The sequence below is a fragment of the Rhinolophus sinicus genome, chromosome 15 (genome assembly GCF_057876585.1).
Source record: "Rhinolophus sinicus isolate RSI-liver-muscle chromosome 15, RSI-T2T, whole genome shotgun sequence".
In the NCBI taxonomy this organism is placed as follows: domain Eukaryota; kingdom Metazoa; phylum Chordata; class Mammalia; order Chiroptera; family Rhinolophidae; genus Rhinolophus; species Rhinolophus sinicus.
In genome coordinates this window covers 115,545,708-115,557,989 of record NC_142515.1, presented here as the reverse complement: position 1 = coordinate 115,557,989, position 12,282 = coordinate 115,545,708, and the positions used below count along the sequence as shown (strand labels likewise).

The window sequence follows — 12,282 nt, the reverse complement described above, 5'->3', positions numbered from 1 at the left end:
TACCCTGCTTCTGTTGATACGCCACAATTCAGTATTGCGCATTGACTACATTTTACAAGTCTGGGAGGCTGAGTTCCAGTAAGAGGGATTCAGGAAATTACAGAGACATTCTAAAGCAATTGGCCATGAGCAGCAGAAAAGTCATCATGAAATGTCTGGCCACTCCAGACTTTTATGCCTGGAGAAGGTAATGTCTACCCACCAGAGAGTGGGGAATGGATGGCGTACATAAAAAGTGTGCTACCCTTACAAAACTCACTCTGGTTTATTCAGCTTCTTATAGTGTGTATTAAGCTTCGCTAGCATCGAGCTCTATCATATAGTATTTGCAATATGAATTTTTAGCTCAAAATAATTTAGCCTTAATCATTTTTTGAGAAACTATAGCAGAGGTTTGAGATCGAGATAACAACAAAAGGTACTTCATCATACATGGTGTACCTACTTTGCAGTATTTAGAAAGTGTGCCCAATTAAGTTTGTATTCTGTTTATGCTATCTTTTAACACAGTCCCCTACTGAAATAGCTCTTGATTAGTGCACGAATCTTAACTAGGGTGTCAGGAAAAATGCCACAGGAGTAGCATATATTTGTAGGGAGTAGACCAGTACAGCACAAAATAATAAATGATGTTTTGTTCAGTGACCCAGAATAGATGCACAATAAATATTTATGGAATGAATGGATGAATGAATAAATTCTGAGCAAAGCTTATACATAGCCACAGAGACAAAGCCACATATCGAACAATCCGTAACAAAGAATGGCAAATCAAAGGGCAGGAATATATTGAATTAATCCAGTTCTCTAGAGTACCCTAAAACTGCATTTGTCAGGATACCCACATTTCTGTAGGACAAAAGGCTGTTGTGTCTCTCATGTAGCATTCCTCGGTATAACCTGGAAATGCAGAAACAAGCATGTGAATACCTCTGTACATTTTAATGTGCCACCAAGCAGATTTAGCATCCAAAGGAGGAGGGTAGAGCATTAACCGTGGTCGTTCTAGGGAAGTCTCTTCCCAGGTCTTGTGCACTTTCCTCCTGTGCGTGTCTAAACTTGTGGACAAGATTTAGTAACAGAAAAGGGAGTAGAACTGGGGTTCATATTTGACTAAGCCAACAACATAGGAAATAAACTTTCTGTTGAATTGGGAGCCACTGAAGGGTCTGTCAATTAAACAGTAAGAGGACTTACCAACATACATGTAGTAACTGATCGTTTTAGCACCTTTATTTTGGGCCTGCCCCCTACCCCTGCCACCGCCTTCCAGGTGGGATTCAAAGCCCTGAGGAGTTCATATACCTATTGTTTGTCGTCAAGCATTCAGAAACTATAATCTAAGATTAATTTCTTTTTAACAGAATTTTTTAGAATCCCAGTTAGGAATGCATAGGTGATCATTGCTTCAAATCTCTCAGCTTGGAAAATTTCTGGGGTTGTGAGGTTTTGCACGTTAATATTTAATTGACAACATTTGACGCATGGTTCTTAAACTTGATTTCAGAATCTTCAGAGTATTAAATGATGTGTATAACAGAAAGCTGTGCACCTCTTTCCTTATGTAGAAGTCTGTGGACCTCAGCTTGGGGAACACAAGGTAGTTTATTTAAAAAAATAAAGACTAATTCTTTCTCTGCCGGGCACATTTATTAGGTCATCGATTAGAAGCCTCTCTGAATATGAAATTCAGTAATATACAGGTAATTAGGGGGGAGAGTCAGCTGGTATGGGACCAGACAAAGGGTGGGGGGCAGGGGTGGGGTGCATTGGCAGAGATAGGTGAAGACAACAGATGAGGAGAGTAAAGCAAGCTAAAGATGGAGGTTTTAGTCTACAAAGTCCAGACTGGGCATTCACACTGCCTGGGTTTCAGCTCCAGTTCTACCACTTCCTAGCAGTGGAACGTTGGGGAAACTTTTTGTGGGTCAGTTTCCTTATCTGTAAAACAGGGATAATAGTATCTTCCTCCTAGGGTTGTTTGAGTTAAATAAATTTATGTATAGGGTTTAGAAAGTATCTAGAACGTATAAGTATTTGCTTCTATTGTTGTTGTTATTATTTACATGAAACTCTCCTGTGAGACTCAGGTTATGTAAGCAAGAATAGGACTTTGAAGTACCTTTTAGGATATTCTTCTCAATGACTTTTGATTATCCTAATATTGGGTTCTGTGTAAGACTAAGCGTGTTGTACAAGCAGAATTATACCGTGATGGCTAATTTTATAGTGCAGGGAAGATGGGCCCACTCAGCTTGTGAGTCTGCTTCCCCCTCACTCCTTGGGTGAACTGAAGAAATCAGCTGTCACTATAGTTGTGTGCTGGTACAGCTGTGAAATCCAGAAAGCCTTGCCGATTATTGTGGCTCAGTTTTTAGTTTCAGTTGTAATGAGTTTGTTTTTTTGTTTGTTTCTGTGACACAATTTGTGGGTTACCTCCTTGTGGGTACCTATGAGTAGACAGGTTTCCTTGGAAAATAGCTGCCATGAAGTCAAGTTTCCCCACTTTGGAGTCTACTATATAACTGATCTTTACCTCTATCTGTTTCCCTGTTCCTTATTTCCCATCCAACACACACACACACACACACACACACCCTTGAAAGAGCTGTCTGTCTTTTTTACACACACACACACACACACACACACACACACACACACACACCTTGAAAGAACTGTATGTCTTTTTTTTCCCTACCTAATTATTGGATCCAAAACAAGAGGGAGTTTTTAAAGAATCATATTTGACTCCTATCTCTTTGCCCTAGAGTTGTTTGTTTGTTTGCTTGTTTGTTTGTTTGTTTAAGGCCTAGACTCTAGAGAAGTAGAAGAGAAGAGTAATTGTAAACCTAAAAGAGATTCTTTGCAAGACTGGGGAGATCGGTTATATATGGATGTGTTCCATTGGTTTTAGTTTTTGTAAAATAACATCTTTTGTAAAATAACATCTCTGATTATATTACTTATATTCATTGTTAAAAGATTAAAAAATAAAGAGTGTAAAATATAAAAATCACATGTAATCCTTCTACTCAGCTATAATAAGTATTAACACTTTATATATAACCCACTAGGTCTTTTCTTATAAATACATAAACACACATGTACTTTTTATTAAACAAAATTGGGATCAAAGTTTGTACACTGTTTGAAGTTAATTTCAGTTTTCAAATAGTAAACATAACGAAAAATAAATGTCAAGAAAGAAAAGAAAAAAGACTCTTTTAGGTAGGTTTCTCCTCACCAATTTTATCAATTTCCTTTTCCTGTTCCTTTGCACTTTACCCTTTTATTTCTGTCTAGTCCTATTGCTGTTGGTTCTGTGTTTCCTGTGTCCTTCAGACTGTGTACCACAGTTTTTGATAAGTAAGTTACTAAAAATTTCCAAATTACACAGCTGGTAAGCATGGAGAAATTATTGCAAGATGAAGGACTGAGAGTTAATATTGTTATAACTGACAGACTCAAAGTTATTAACTAGAACATATTACGTATGCTCCTTCAGCTGTTGGCCACACTTATCCAAATATCAGGATTTGGCACCTTCTGGAAGGAGACAGATTCTTGCTGAGATGGAAGCTTCAGCTTCATATGGGATCTTTTTTTCTCAAGGGAACTCTGCTTTTCCAGGCTTCTATGTTACTTGGTTTCTTCTGGGTATCATCTTGGAGTAACATCGGTAAGTTTCTGTCTTCACTAAATACAGCTTGACGTATCTAGTCTATAGTGATAGAAATCCAAACAGTGGTTACCTGTGTGTGTGTGTGTGTGTGTGTGTGCTGTTTTGAGTGGAAAGGAACAAAAGTGATGCATCTTCGTAGTGGTTACATGGATGTACACATGTAAAATATATTTGTGTACTTTACTGTTTGATGTTACATTTCAATTAAAAAAATACTTCTTGACCCCACCCTCTTGCCAGTCTGTCAGTGGTTTAGGCTGGATATCTAGTCAAGATCTAGTAAGTTCCAGAGACTACAGACCATTCACTGTCTTAGCTATAGGGACCACTAGTCTCTTCATTTCCTGGACTGTTCCATAGAACAGCAGTACCCAGAGATGCTCCCCACCCCACAAAAGGAGTTTTGTAGTCCAGTATGTTTAGGAAATGCCACCTGATCTAGGCGCCTTTGAAAGATTCACAATGTCCATTGAAATGTTATAGTCTCTAAGTCCTACAGCAAAGAAACATGTGTATCCCAACTTGTCAGAAACTTACTTAACCGTGAAACTCTTAATAAATATCTATTAACACCTCATTAGAATAATCAACTTAGGTTTAGACAGAAACCTGGCATGCCCCCTCCCCAGGTGAGATGCGCGCCCCCTGCTGGTTTTGTTGTGTGTGAGGTCACTCAGGAAGTTTCTAGTTTCACTAAATCGTGCTCACAATGCAGAGTTCATTGTCAACGTGCTCTTAATTAGGTTTTTGCTTCACATTTGACATAACTGAACAACATAACTTGCCATAATTCAATTGCAAAAGGAAATTTTAAGTGCAGGCTCTCAACATGGAAGTAAGATCAGACACATCAGCACGGAATACCGGTGTCCAAGAGAAGTAAGTGAAGCATCTGATAAAATGAGAATAAAGAATGAGTGTGAGGTCCTTTAGAATTCTAGGGTTTTAGAGATTAAATATGTATGACAATTCAGTTAGTCTGTTCTACTTACTCTCTAATTTGAAGTCCACCTTATTTTTAACAGACTTCTTCAACCTCTAATAGATTGATGAACTATGCTATGATTCCATCTAAACGCAAGATCAGATGTTTTCATTGAAATTGTTAAGTTTTACTATCTTGGTTCTTGAGGTTATAATTGTTAAAATGGTATCCTAATTGATTTGGAGAGAAGAAATAAAAATAATGTAAAGGACAGGAATATCATAAAGTAACTTACACCATAATTTATTTTTCAAAGAGCTTGTCTTAGGATGTATTTGTTTATAGACTCCTACACAGCCTAAAAGGAAAAATTTTAAATGTTTCCTACAAATAACCTTTCACAGTCCTGTCTATTTTCCTGTCTCAAAACAATATATGGAGCTGACAGAGATTTCTTTGAAACTACCATTTTTGCTAGAATGGCTAAAGGTTTAAGCATGTAAGCAGTTGCTACCTGACACTGGGTGGGTCAAAAAGAGTGGGGCAGTCCAGTTTTTATTCCCCTCCTTCACTCTTTTATCTCCGTCTTCTTATTACGTCTAGATTTCTCCAGGCAGCCTTCAACTTCATGAGAAAAAGCAGGTAGGTCTGCAAAGATCTGCCTAATCTTTCTAGAGCAAGGTGCTGAGGTTTCAAATTTCAAAGTTTTAAGGAAAGAAACTCCTAGATTTAAATACTAACAATTACTTGCAAATAATTTTATTCTCAGAGACACATCCCCATAATATGTCCATCTCATTTTAGAAGACTTTAAATTCAGTTCCTGGAGCAGTATTCCCAGTATTCAGAGATCAATTGCATCAGAATCATGGAACAATATAAATATATATGCTGATTTCTGGGCTTTTCCTCAAACCTATAGTCTGTGAAGGTGGGACTCAGTCCTCCAAATGTCTGCTGTGCCCCATCGGCGCTAATCCGATCACCTATGGGGATTTTTTTTTTTTAATGCTGATGATGAATCCACTCAGTTGCCAATCAAGGTGAGGCATGATCTCTGTATTTATAAAGAATTCCACAGGTTAAGTGAATGAGTACAAGGCTTGAGAACTACTGCTTCAAGAGTTGATTAAAGAAAGGAGGAATGTTGAAAGATCTATTTCTGTTTGCCAACGGATTGTTTGTTAATGGGGAGAAGGACAGGCAAGCATATTAACCAGATTTAGAGTAATTATTAATGAAGGATGGAGGAAAACATGTGAATAGATTGAATACTAGGACCTGTCAACCTAAAAAAGATCACATTGACATTTCAGTGACCTTAATTCTTAACCCCAGATGCCCTTTAGAATTCTCCAGGAGTGAGCTTTTAAAAAAGACCAATGCAGGGGCCCCATTCCAGACCACTTAAATCAGAATCTACAGGAGTGAGAGAGTGAGGCCTGAGCTACTGCTCATTTTAAAGCTCCTGAGCCTACCATCAATGATTGCGGACAGCCAGCTTGAGAACCATTGCTCTGTGACATATGAGAAGCTGTTTGAGTCACCTGCTATTGTTGACATCACAAGCCCTTCAGGTTTGCCTCCAGATCCTTGGAGGCCAGACTTTAGTGGACGTGAACTCTTGGCGCTATGCTCTTATGTCTTTTCCCACCTCTTAAGCTACCATCATTAGCATTCGCTGTTTTATTTATAAAAGCAGTTGCCACCTGCTTTCCTGACATAATGTGTATCAGTATATTGCTGAGAACAAAGGCCAGAAAGTTATATCACTTACAAATTTGCTGGTTAAAATTTGGAAGGGTAGGTGGTGGTATTTGTGGAATTTTGTGATCTGTTGCTTGGCAACTTTAAGACAGTTAAGCTTCATTATGTGGAGGGCTTGAAAAGTTGTCATTCAGAGCAGGCTGCCTATAGCTATGTCACACTTCTTCTACTTGACTCCAGAAATTCTTCTGCCCTTTAGCCCTCTTACTTCTCAAGAGTTTGATCTGATCAGACGCAAGGCTGGAGCATCTTGGCAGAATGAAACAAGATGGTCAGCTTCTTGTGTAACAACATACGCGGGCAGTTACCGGAAAAAACAACTGGATGAATCCATATGCAGCCGATTTAATGCAGGACAGCGGTGGCCCGCATGTCGCCAGTAAGATTTCTTTGTAGTTTGCACCTGGATTTGTCACTATAAATAGATAAGAATGCTATTAGAAAAAATGGTATTGTAAACCTGAGAGACTTCCCAGACTTGAACACTTCGTATTTTCCTGTGTAAATGTGAGTTATCAGATGAAATTATGTCTTCTCTATTTAGTGCTCATAAAATTATGTAAAACAGTATATAATAATGTACGTACTCTTGAAAAGATAAAAATAGGAGTATTTGATTTAAAGTGTAGATATTTCGGGGTTCTCTGCTCAGCAAAGTGATGCCCCTGAGCATTTCACTTTGTTTCTTGTCTAGTTCTACTTTTCCAGTTTGAGCTGAAAAATTCCCTCAGAGCAGGAAGTCGTCTAAATCCTCTACTCCCCCGACCCTTGTATTGTCTATTGGTGAGAGCAGTGTTGAGGGCCCGAAAGACATTTTCCGAGTGTTTACTGTAAGCCAAGCCCTATGATAGGCCCACAGGAAAAAAAAAAAGAATTTCAGTTTAATATAGTAACTGAAACCATAGAATTAAGTCATCACGAGGCGGGAAGATGTTATGTGTCTGTGGTGGGGGAAGGGGGATTGTGAGAAAGATCTCAGTAAAGCAGGTTTCCTTTGAGATTGTTTAGAAGATGGGGAAAGGAAAGGTGCGCTGAGTGAAGCGAGGATGCACAAAGTAAAAACAGCATTGAATCCCAAGCATGATCAGAGAACTGCAGACAGCGTAAGTGGGGATGTGGAAAAACAGGAGGACTCATTATGAAATATGTCCCTGTGTATATTCATTGTCAAATATCTTGTCTAAACTCTGGAAATCTATTTGGAAATCAATCAGATTATTGGCTCCAAGTTGAGATGTAAGGAATAACTCAAATAATACCCTAATAAATATTAGTTATATTGCTTTCCAGAGCTTTCCAAATGATCAAATCAATGCTTAAAGTTAAAATGTCTCAGAAGTACTTTCCAACTGGATGTACACAATCCAGTTGTCTGGTTGATTCCAACAAGCTACAGTGTCTGCATTTTTAATAGCTGTCAAGTATGTTGATACTGCAATTAATTTTGCAAGTTCCTTTGCTAATTCTGTGAATGTCAAGGCACCTCTTGGCCAGATAGGGAAATCTTCTGGGGGTCCTGTCTGACTGCTGGGGTCCTGTCTGAAAGTAGTGTTTGAAAGCTGGTATCCAAACATACCCACTCATCAGAGTAGAAAAAAATATATTTAATAACTGAAAAAAATGCAGAAATATGACATCTGGTGAAAATGTACTGAACTTTAAACTTGTTTCCTATTTAGAGTATGATCATTATGTGAATCATTCCAACCAGGGCATGACATTGCAAACCACAAAAGAGCACAACTTTGTGAGGTTTATCTGTTTTTTTTGGAACCTCAGAAATGTAAATATATCCTTTGCACAACTACTGCTTATTCTATTGCAGACTAAGAAGCAGCAAAGGTTATGAATGAAGATGAAGGGCAGATTAAGCTCATTTTGAAAGTACTGGTTATATTCTAAATTCACTTAAAAAAAAAAATCTTTTTCTTGGTTAATTTTAGCCCCAAGGACAAATGTCTTAAGTTCTGAGCAAAAGCTGTTTGATTAAAATTTTGTAAGGCTATAAAGAGACATTTTTGCACTGCTACAAAATTAAAATGGTCTGAGGGGGATTATTGAATAAAATAAGAAATGACCGATCACTTAAAAATGGGTCAAGTCAGGAAAATATTAGAGAATACACAACAGTACTTTTTATTCACCTTCTTTATTCACCACATACACTGAAAACCCATATTGTGCAAGACATAGGAAACTTGGTAGAAAGCTTGATCATTTGGTGCTGAATCAGTTTTAACAGCAAATATGTAACATTCATAAAGATGCAAAAAGAATGATACTCCATTGGGAGATGGAGGTTAGTGTGGTACAGAACCCAGGTTATTATGGAATATCAGTATCAATTCCAGTTGTCTGCCAAGGTTAAAATAAGGGGAAAGTTGCATTTTGGAATTCCTAAGACAAAGGTATGGCACAAGTATAGATTTTTAAGGCCAGATGTTTTGTTTATTCATTAAATTATTCATTTATGAATCAACTATTTATTAAGGTCCTACTCTGTGGAAGGTCTTTTAGGCTACATGCTGTGGCTACAGCAGTCATTAAAGCATATATGGCCCTTGTCTTCCTGGAGCTTCCTCAGGGAAACAAACCATGTGTAGTTTGAAGGAAACAAACAGGGAACTTTGTTAAAAACAAAGAGGGGTAGCAGTTTCTTATAAAACTAAACACAGTCCAACTATAAGAGCTGCTAGTTACGCTTGTAGGTATTTACCTAACTGATCTGTAAATTTATGTCCACACAAAAACCTGCACGTGAATGTTTATAGCAGCTTTATTCATAATTGCCCCAAACTGGAAGGAACCAAGATGTCCTTCAGTAGGTGAATAGTTAAACTGTGATACATCTACGAGTATGCAATGGGATATTATTCAGGGATAAAAAGAAATGAGGTATCAAGCCAAAAAAGACATGGATGAATCTTAGCTCCATATTCCTAAATGAAAGAAACCAGTCTGAAAACATCACATACTATATGGCGTTTCCCCAAAAATAAGACCTAGCCAGACCATCAGCTCTAATTCCTCTTTTGGAGCAAAAATTAATGTAAGATCTGGTATTTAAGAATATTATATTATATTGTAGTATATTATACCCAGTCTTATATTAAAATAAGACTGGGTCTTATATTAATTTTTGCTCCAAAAGATGCATTAGAGCTAATGGTCCGGCTAGGTCTTATTTTCGGGGAAACACGGTAAGATTTCAATTATATGATATTCCGGAAAAGCAAAGTAAGACAGTAAACAGATTTGTGGTTGTCAGAGTATGGGTGAGGGTTGACAGGTAAAGCACAGGGATTTTTTTTTTTATGTCAGTGAACTTATTCTGTATGATATTATAATGGTGAATATAAGACATTCCATTTTTGTGAAAACCCATAGAACTTTATAGAACAAAGAGTAAACCTTAATATATATAAATTTAAGCAATTATTTAGGACACTAGGGGAATCCCAGGATGAAATACAAAATATGACAAAGGACTGTTGCATTACAAATGTATGAAATAACCTCACTGAAAGGGGTGTGGGAATAAGGTGCTGGTCTAAGTAACTTTGGAAATGAATGGAATTTGTAAGGCTAAAAGGTTAAAGGAACTGTACGTAAGTGCTATGCTCTGGTTGATAAAGTTGTTTCCCCTGGGGTGTGGGCAGGTAACAATTCTGAAACCACTATGAACAATTAAGTGAATGGATGGTGGATGGTGGGAGTCAGATTTCTTGCTGTTGGAGTGGGAGGTTAAACATAAACAAGGGGAAGAGACTAGAATAATCCATGGTAATGGATTAGAATTGGATAAATTGGTATGAATTCATATTTAGCTTAATATTGATATAGGTGGTTACATATAAAAAGATTTATAGGATTGTATAAATGCACAGGTTCATATACACATGCTTTTCTTTGTTCTCTGGAAGACAGTCTCTATATGCAGTCCTTATGGTCCAGTATGGACCATCAGCTGAGAGACTAGAAACAATATCTTCTAACAACAACCACAACTAATACCAAGATTTTGGTTTCTAATACCATTCTCCAATAAAGGAACTGAGGTTTCTTGGAGAAATGGCAATTCTTAAATGGGACAGGAGATACACAAGATGAGTTTGGGGTATCTTGTAGTGCCAGAGAGTATGAAAATATCAACAAAACAATGATGGAGCCAACTGAAAGAGCTTCCAATTGCCAAATCTGGAAAAATTCGATCAACAAAATAAAGTAGTACTGGATTGTAGACCCAAGTGTAAAGTAAATATCCATGTGTCCATACTATAAAAAATAAAGTGAATAAATATTAATAAATACCTTACTGAGGTAGAAGGGACCCATCTCCCATGTGGAATAATTGCAAATACTTTCTGTAGTTTGTACTGAAGGAGGTGGAGCATAACTCACTACTCCTTAAGTGTGAGCTGTGTGTGTATGACTCTTCCAGTGAATACAGAAAGGAGAAGAGAGTAACTTTATAGTGAGGAAACCTGACAAACACTACTGTAAACAAGCTGATCAGGGATAATATCAACAATGATAAGCCGTTCTGATGGTCTCTACCCTTCGTATGATGTATGAGGATAGTCCTTCATCTCTGGGGCCTTACTCCCCAAAGTACATTACCCTCATGTAACCATGAGAAAAACATCAGCTCCCAATCCAGTTCAGGGGCATTCTACAAAATTCCTGATCAGTAATCCTCAACATTGTCAAGGTCATCAAAGCAAGGGACGTCTGAGAAACTCACAACTGTGAGGCGCCTAAGGAAACATGGTGAGTGAATGTCAATGGGATCCTGGAATAGAAAAAGGACATTTAGGGAAAAACAGGAAATCTGAATAAAGTATGCCCGCTAGTTAATGTGTCAACAACCTGAGGAGTGTGTTTTCAGGGAAAAAGGCAGGACTTTGGTAATAACCGAAGGGTTTGTGGCTTTGAAGCTTGATCACTCTCATCCCCTTGATAATTCCTGAGAGCAGTGGTTCCTACTCTTGTTTGATCACGAGAATGATCCGTTTTGTTAAAAATGATGATTCTCCAGCCATTCCCCTAAGAAATTCTGATTGTGAGGCACGAGTGGACCGATATGTTTAACAAACTCTCCACATGACTTTTATGATGAGAAAACAACGGGAAACGCCATTTTGTAGGGGTGGTGGTGAAAACTCTGTTCTGGCAACAGGGCCCCCTGATACCAAACTTCAGTTGAATGTTTTCAATTGCAGGCAGATTAATTCTAGATGAATTAAAGAACTAAGTGTGAAAGGCAAAACAATAAATCATTAGATGACAATATAGAGAATATCTTGATGACCTGAGCTTGGCAAAGACTTCTTAAACAGAACACAAAAAGTACTCTCCACAAATAAAAATAAGATAAATTGGACTCCCTCAATATTAAGTAGTTCTGTTTAATGAAATATACCACTAAATGTATCAAAATGAGCCACAGAGAGCAAGAAGATTATTTTCAACTCAGTGACTGACAAAGGGCTCATAACTATGATAGGTATAAAAAAACTCTTATTAATATGAAAAAGACAACCCACTAGAAATATGGGAGACTTTAAAAAGTGAAATTCATAAACCAAGATATCCAAGTGACCAATAAACTTATCAAAAGGCACTTAACCACACTAGTGATCTGGAAATGCTAATCAAAACCACAGTGAGTTTCCTCATGTAATCCTCCAGAAAGGGTCAAAGGAAAAAGACCATCGATACGAAGTGTTGGTGAGGACGTAGAACAGTGCGATCTCTCAATACAGCTGGTGGGGAATGTACATGGATACAAGTCGTTAGAAAACCAGTTTGGTCTCATCTTCTAAAGTTGATGCTGTGGATAGTCTAAGACTTAGCTGTTCTACTTCTAAGTATATATCCAGCTGACAGGCGTTTTCACATGTGCACC

At 37.7% G+C, this 12,282-nt stretch overlaps 1 protein-coding gene across 2 annotated transcripts in view; it reads left to right on the top strand.

Annotated features, from left to right (window-relative positions):
* The first annotated feature begins 4,118 nt into the window (after positions 1–4,118).
* The window catches only part of C15H4orf51 (chromosome 15 C4orf51 homolog), a 41,756-nt gene continuing 33,592 nt past the window's right edge, over positions 4,119–12,282 (top strand). The window contains exons 1-3 of one of the 2 annotated variants that reach the window (XM_088792586.1): positions 4,119–4,561; positions 5,211–5,249; positions 6,574–6,753. In XM_088792586.1, the coding sequence (XP_088648712.1) occupies positions 4,512–4,561; positions 5,211–5,249; positions 6,574–6,753 (269 nt within the window). In that variant the 5' untranslated portion in view covers positions 4,119–4,511. The remainder of the gene's footprint in view (positions 4,562–5,210; positions 5,250–6,573; positions 6,754–12,282) is intronic. The other variant, XM_088792585.1, reaches the window with a different exon arrangement.